The sequence below is a fragment of the Pyrus communis genome, chromosome 2 (assembly GCF_963583255.1).
Source record: "Pyrus communis chromosome 2, drPyrComm1.1, whole genome shotgun sequence".
Classification (NCBI taxonomy): domain Eukaryota; kingdom Viridiplantae; phylum Streptophyta; class Magnoliopsida; order Rosales; family Rosaceae; genus Pyrus; species Pyrus communis.
In genome coordinates this window covers 3801254-3808469 of record NC_084804.1, presented here as the reverse complement: position 1 = coordinate 3808469, position 7216 = coordinate 3801254, and the positions used below count along the sequence as shown (strand labels likewise).

Here is a 7216-nt window from a genome sequence, read left to right as displayed (position 1 = left end):
TATAGTGTTGGGTAAACTTTTATGTAAAACAAATGTGAAAAAAAGCCAGTTTTTCAAAGCTAGGTTTTGCAGCTTCTTGTTTTTGGCTTTTTTTTCACTCAAAACTGTGAAAAAAAGCTGAAGCTGAATGTTTACCAAACACAAAAACAGCTCCCAGCTTTTTTTTATACCAGCTTTTTTCAGAATCACCTCAGTACCAAACCAGGCCATATGCTTCTTGCAGGAAACAGTTTAAGTGTTTTTCAAGAATTCACTTGAATTTCTATTAAGGATTGGTTTAAAAAATATTTTTACTAAAAACGCTTTTAAGTTATTTTAAAATCACTTTTAAACGAGCTTTGGTAGACAGTGCTTTTCGTTTTGACCTGGTTCCTTTCGAATTCAAAGTCTTATTCTTCTCCAAATCTAAGTTGGATTTGGTATTAAAAAAGATGGAATACTTAGCACATAGGAGCTGGAAAGTCGGACATTAATTATTGATTAGTTTATTACAACATAAAGAAAAACACAACTAATTAAGCTAATTAACTAGTTAATGATCAGCACGTAGCAGCCATCTTTTCTGAAACTTTAGCTAATGACTTGAGATTACAGCCTATAATCGTATTAGCAAACAAACAAGTATCCTCCTTGCTACTTCCGGCGGGAATATCCACCACGTACGACTGAATCACAACCGTCTTATTCTTCTTTCCATTTTCTTCTTCCACTTTATGCACCGTAGTGGTAGAACTGTAATTTGCAAGCCTGTGATCCCCACCGATAACGCTATAATGCATGACGTGCATGTTGTCATCGAGCTCGTCCAGCCTCTCCGTGCTGGTTTTAGCCGGCAACCCAGACGTAATCACGACTTCCCGAATGCTCCCTACGCCTCCGTTCCCCGCCCGCATGCTGCAACTCTTAACGAACAGCTTGTAAGCCTGCGGATTGTCGAACTGGCGGATGAAGGACCATACTAGGGTTAGCGGTGCGTCGACGGTTTGGACAAGTACCGAGCCGCATTGGTTCGGCAAAAGATCGTGGATATGGTAGGTGTCGATCATACCATGACTTTCGCTTAGAGGGCTTGTATTTTGGGACGTTGGGTAGTACGACATTTCTTGGTTATTTATCTTGTTTTTATCAAGTGCTGGGAGTTTGGGGACTGTTGTTTAGGGTTACCCTTTATATACAGGGGTGGTGGAATTTTTCGCTAGGGTTGTACTTTAAAATACCAAAAAAGGAATGGATTAAAAATATACCAAAAAAGGTATGCATCTTGATTAGGCCTTGGGAATGGTTGCCGTTGGAGGGCAGTGATTTGGTCATGTGCTCTTTCAGATGATGGTCTCTTGCTTGTATTGTTGGAGTGTCCTTATGTGAATGGTTTACTCCAAAATATATTCTTTTAACGTTTTTGTGTACATGTGGATGTGGACCATATCTTGACATGCCAGCAAAAATGACATTTGTGTCCACGTGGACCATATCAGCACGTTACAGCTATCTGCATATTTCCCCCATACTATTGATGTTATCGATGCTTGAACGTACCCATGTGCTGGATAATGAAAAGCAAATGAGGCTGATCAGTTCGCGAACATAACACGTGGTGACGTGGGCTGACCTAAAATTTTAGAGCAAAGAGCTCCCTGGATTTTGTTTATAGGCATCGTTCTAGCGGTTGAGAGTTGTCGCATATTGATAAGTGACAAAATTTGCTATGTACTGTCTTTAGCTGTTGAGAGTTGTCGTATATTTGCGAGTGACAAAGTTTGCTATGTATTTATATGGTCTTAAACTATTCCTCATACTGTCAATTGGTTTTATGGTGAAACCCTAATTTCATCATGTTATCAGAACGGGTTGTCCCACATGTGAAAGCCTAAGGGCCACACGTGCTCACGTGTCACCCAGTTGTTGTCCACGTGTTAGCTTGAAAATCGACCACACGTGCGGGGACATGTTGAGAGTTGTCGCACATCGATGAGGGACAAGGTTTGCTATGTGCTTATATGGTATTGGGTTATTCTCCATATTGCCAATTAGTTTTATGGTGGAACCCTAATTTCGTCACGAGCTTCACGAAATGTGTAACAATTTTCATTATGAGAAATACAAAGGAGATTCTCTTAAAGTGGATAGACTATTTCCCACCTCACAGTTTAACGTTAATCCTCGTGTCGTCATTATAAAGCACTAGCATATGAGCACATATAAAATGTGTGAGATTTTTTTTTCTTTTTTCTTTTTTTTTTGTTGTTTTTTTTGTGGAAATATAAGAGAGGAAGAGAGTGATAGAGAATGTGGGAGCAAGAAGTTTTTTTTTTATTTTTTTTTTTATTTAGAGATATGTTAGGATTACATGCAGGTGAGACTTTAAAAAAAAAAAAAAAAAAAAGCAAAATTTGGTTGTGTGAAATTACATTTTGCCTCATATTTCTTATTAATGTTCTGTTTTAATTAGAAGGTTAAACTGGTAATTTCATATGATTTTAGTTGACAATGAGTTTTATTAATTAATAGAGATTATGCAAAAACATAAAGTGACAAAGAATCCATAAAGAATCTCGCTTTTGAAAATCTCCTTCGCATTCCTCTTTCATTATTATTTATTCTTAATTTGTTTTCTAATAATTTTCATTTGGGGGAAAATCAAATGCTCTTGATGACAAATTTTTTTTGCAATCCAGTTTGACCCGATCTGGGCCTGAACGAACAAGCAGGCATGTTAACAAACAATAGCCCAACTTCTGAGCCCAAATCAAACAGTCTTGGACCAGATAGGAAAACAGCCTACTCAAACAAAATGCAGGTTCAAGCAAAAAGACGCAATAATAGGGCGCGGCGCAATGGAAGTTAATCGACTTTCTCAAAAGTGAGATTCTTCGTAAACTCTCTGCTACCTCATAATTTAATATCAATTTCTATGCCTAACATTATAAAACATTGTGCCAAAAACACGAGGTAGTAGAAAATCCATGGAGAGCCCCACTTTTTAGACAACAAGCATACCCACATGTTGTCCCGTTTTGTGTCTAGGACTGAAGAAAGAAACGAAAAAATTGTGCCCAACTTTTATCCATTCCAATCCCCAAAACTGTAACGATAACAAGGGATAAATTTCCTTCATTTCTAATCCCCTTCTAAATCCTTTTGAATGAAAATCTTTCACCTCTACCTTCAATTACTCGAACTTTATGAGTTATCCAATCCATTCCAATTCTAAACAACAAACGAGTTCGAGTTTAAGGGGAAAAAAGCAGAATTGAAACCCTATTCAATACATAACTGCAAGTCTAAAACTTTTACCCTGCGTCTATCGCACACGCACGAACACAGTTAGCTAGTTTGTTTCCACTGAGGAGGCCCGTAAAGGCTTACGAATCCTTCACATGCCTCAACATTTCTAGTGAGTAATGAACATCTTCAACTTCAAGCAACAAACAAACTCTAAGCAGATAGTGTCAACTATGTACATTCATACCAAATCGGAAACATCAAATCATTAAAAAGCACGGAGGCCGATTATCATCGACAGGCAGATGGAAAAATAAGGAATTGGTATAATCGGACAGCAAAGTTAAATCTAACCTGCAATCCGCCGCGAATACCAATGGCAATGTCTATCAATTGCATCTTGCACAACAAAACCACATAATTATATCACGAACACTAAAGCACAACAGGCGATTATCCGAGAATAGCAATAACCGCAATCAAGAATGCAATGCAGCCAAGGATGGATGGCTCTGCAATGTATCAAGCAAACATAAAGCTTCTTGTTTATTAAATCTTCTATACAAGTTCAAGTGATGATTCAGTAACAGAATTGCAGCAACCACAAAATTCACAATTTCGAAAACTATCAAAGCCAAAATCGAAAATCAGAAATCGAAAACTACCCTGTTACGGCGCTCTGGGATCGGTCCCGTGCTGCCAAACATACACAAGCTCATCCCAACCAGTACTGGCCAGCAGCCCCTCCACCAACACGCTCATATCCACACCCACCGCGAACTCCGTGTGGTGGTCGTACCGTGCCACCAGTGCATCCTCCACCATGTAATCCCACAAGCAAACCGACATGTCGTACGAGCATGACATGATCAAGCTTTGCCTGTGCGGCGAGAATTTCACCTTCCTCACCGCGTAGCCGTGGCCGTTGAGCACCGAGATCGGAACCGTCATGCTCCTCACGTCCCAGACTTTAATCGACTTGTCGACGGAGGCGGTGGCGATGCAGCAGTCGTCGTACTTGTTCCAATCGCACGCCAGGATCTCGAGCTCGTGCGCGGGGATGATCATGGTGGACCCGGGCTCGCGCACGTCCCAAACGCGCAGAGTGCAGTCGCCCGAGGCGGAGGCGAATACATCGGCATGGCGGGGGTTCCAGACAGCGGAGTAGACGCAGTAGGCGTGTTCCTTGAAAGTTCGAACAGATGCGGGGCGGTCAACGGTCCATAGCTTGACGGTGTCGTCCCATGAGGAGGTGAGAAAGGAGTCGCGGCGGGTGGGGTTGTAATCAGCGGAGCTGACCTCGCGGGTGTGCTCGTGGAGGGAGCGGAGGGGGTTGGAGGCCGGGGGCAGAGCGGTGTCGTAGATCTTAACGGAGCCATCGGCGATGGCGGCGACTAGTAGGGAGTCGTGGGACTCGGACCATGCGACGTCGTATACGCCGTCGGCGGTGTCGTAGGAGACGAGCTCGGTGATTGGTTGGCGGGGTGCGCCGGGGCCCACAGGGGCGGGGGAGATGTCGATGACGTGGAGGCGGCCGTTGCCGAGGATGCCGAAGTTTTGGGAGGTGGCGACGGCGAGTCGGGACTCGTAGAAGGGGCTGAACTTGACGGAGTAACCGTTGAACGGAGCTTTGAAAACTGGCATTGTTTAGTCCAATCCAGTGAGATGCTCTCTCCGCCGTTGGCTTTGGATTTTGGGGGGTTTCAGAGGCTGACGAGCTTCGGATTATTTGGCGGTCAATTTTATTTTTAATCATCTTTTTTATCTCGTCATCTTCTTGGAAGATGGAAAGTTGGTCAAAAATAAAAAATTGAGAAGTTTAACGAAAAGTTTATAGTACTATTTATTTTAATAAAAAATTATATTTTTACATTAAAAAATTAATTTTGATACTGTTTACTTTACTTTTTAATTTTGTCGTTATTGTTAAAATTTAAATTACTTTTATTAGGTTTTTTTTTTAAATTACGCAAATACTCTGGCCCACTTCTATCGTGGTCTCTTGGCCCACTTAGCCCACTGGGCCCAATTTGTGTCTTCCAATCTCATGAACCAAAAGCATGAGGACTTGCCACCATTAAATTAGCTCCTCGTTTCTTATATATTTATTGGAGATGATCAGGGCATGTAAATTGGCCCAGGCCCTAAATCTTTCAAGCCTAAGCCCACGAAGTTAATTTTGGTCGGCCTAATGATGGAAGCTCGCCATGGATGTGCTTAAGCCTTACCCTAACCTATCATATTGATCTTGAGTGTATGAACGGTTGTTAACTGTATATGCATACGAATGTTGTAACACATGTTTTGTACATGCATTAACTAGAATTTTATGAGTAACTATTTAAAGAGAAAGTTTAACTAAGTTTCGGAAATTAGCTTAAATAGTGAGAGCGAGCAAATAAATGGGTACAATTAAGTTTTGAGATAAAAAAAAAGAATTCATTAAGAGTGGTACGATAATTTATATAAGGTAAACATGTCCATCGTGGTCCTTAGAGCGAATCAAGAAGCCACACAAGTCAAACGAAACATCAAAACTCCACAATTACAAACTCATAAAAAGAACAATACAATTTCCCAATCACAGAGGATCCAAAATTCAACCAATAAGAAAATAACACCCAATTACTAAACCTTAAAAGTTGGAGAATTACCGTAAAACATCACGATGAATTTATCGCACCAACCTTTCATGATCATGCAATTGCCGATAAAAAAAGTTAAAAAAAATTATTTGAACTCATGTAACCTCTTTCTACACCCAACTTACTATCATATCCCCGCCCGGGCCCCCACCACATCTCGAGTTTGACTTCACCGTAGCACGATATTGTTCACTTTTGGCCCCGACCACGCCCTCACGGTTTTTTTTCTGGGAACTCACACGAACAGAACTTCCCAGTGGGTCACCCATCCTGAGAATGCTCTTACCCCTTTCTCGCTTAACTTCGGGGTTCCGTAGACTTCAGAGTTCCTACGGAACTCAAAGCCAATGAGCTCCCAAAAGGCCTCATGCTAGGTAGAGATGAGAATATACATATAAGGCTTACATGATTCACTCCCCTAGACGATATGGGATGTAACAATCCACCTCCCTGTAGCACGATATTATTCACTTTAGGCCCCAACTACACCCTCACGGTTTTGTTTCTGGGAACTCACACGAATAGAACTTCCCAGTGGGTCACCCATCCTGAGAATGCTCTTACCCCCTTTCTCGCTTAGCTTCGGGGTTTCGTAGACTTCGGAGTTCCTATGGAACCCAAAGTCAATGAGCTCCCAAAAGGCATCGTGCTAGGTAGATATGAGAATATACATATAAAACTTACATGATCCACTCCCCTGAGCGATATGGGATGTAACAATCCACCCCCTTAAGGGCCCGACGTCCTTATCGGCACACATCCGGCTAGGGATTGGCTCTGATACCAAATTCTCACATCCCGGCCCGAGCCCCCACCACATCCCGGGCTCGACTCCATCGTAACACGATATTATCCACTTTGGGTCTCGACCACGCCCTCACGGTTTTGTTTCTAGGAACTCACACAAGTAAAACTTCCCAGTGGGTCACCTATCTTGGGACTGCTTTGGCCCTTTCTCGATTAACTTCGGAGTTCCTACGGAACCCGAAGCCAGTGAGCTCCCAAAAGACCTCGTGCTAGGTAGAAATGAGAATATACATATAAGGCTTATATGATCCACTCCCCTGGGCGATGTGGGATGTAACACTTACTCTCTACACCCATATTATTTTTTATTAAAGAATTAATATCTCAACCTAAATTTATTACCTAAACTAGCCTCTTAAACCTAATTCAAAATGTAAAGTTATCTTTATACCCATTTATAAAATAAAATCTCTAATTTAATAGTTTGTTTTCAAAGAGACTAGAAAATAAAAAACATTACGCGTCCTTTGCCGCCTCCCTCTCTTCCTTCTCTAGCATTTCCTAGGGCTGTTTTTTCTACTACAAAACCAATATATTTGCTC

The 7216-nt window shown here is 41.6% G+C and overlaps 2 protein-coding genes across 2 annotated transcripts; both read right to left on the bottom strand.

The window, feature by feature from the left end:
- Positions 1-527: 527 nt before the first annotated feature.
- LOC137722287 (abscisic acid receptor PYL12-like) lies at positions 528-1420 on the bottom strand. Its single transcript, XM_068461257.1, has one exon. The coding sequence runs from the start codon at positions 1098-1100 to the stop codon at positions 540-542; it is 561 nt and encodes a 186-aa protein (XP_068317358.1). The 5' UTR covers positions 1101-1420; the 3' UTR covers positions 528-539.
- A 1835-nt stretch (positions 1421-3255) lies between these two features.
- Positions 3256-4980, bottom strand: LOC137726238 (peroxisome biogenesis protein 7). The gene is made up of 2 exons (XM_068465129.1): positions 3888-4980; positions 3256-3734 (listed from the first exon to the last, which is right to left on the bottom strand). Exon 1 carries the CDS (start codon positions 4864-4866, stop codon positions 3892-3894), a length of 975 nt encoding a protein of 324 aa, XP_068321230.1. The 5' UTR covers positions 4867-4980; the 3' UTR covers positions 3256-3734; positions 3888-3891.
- Positions 4981-7216: the final 2236 nt, after the last annotated feature.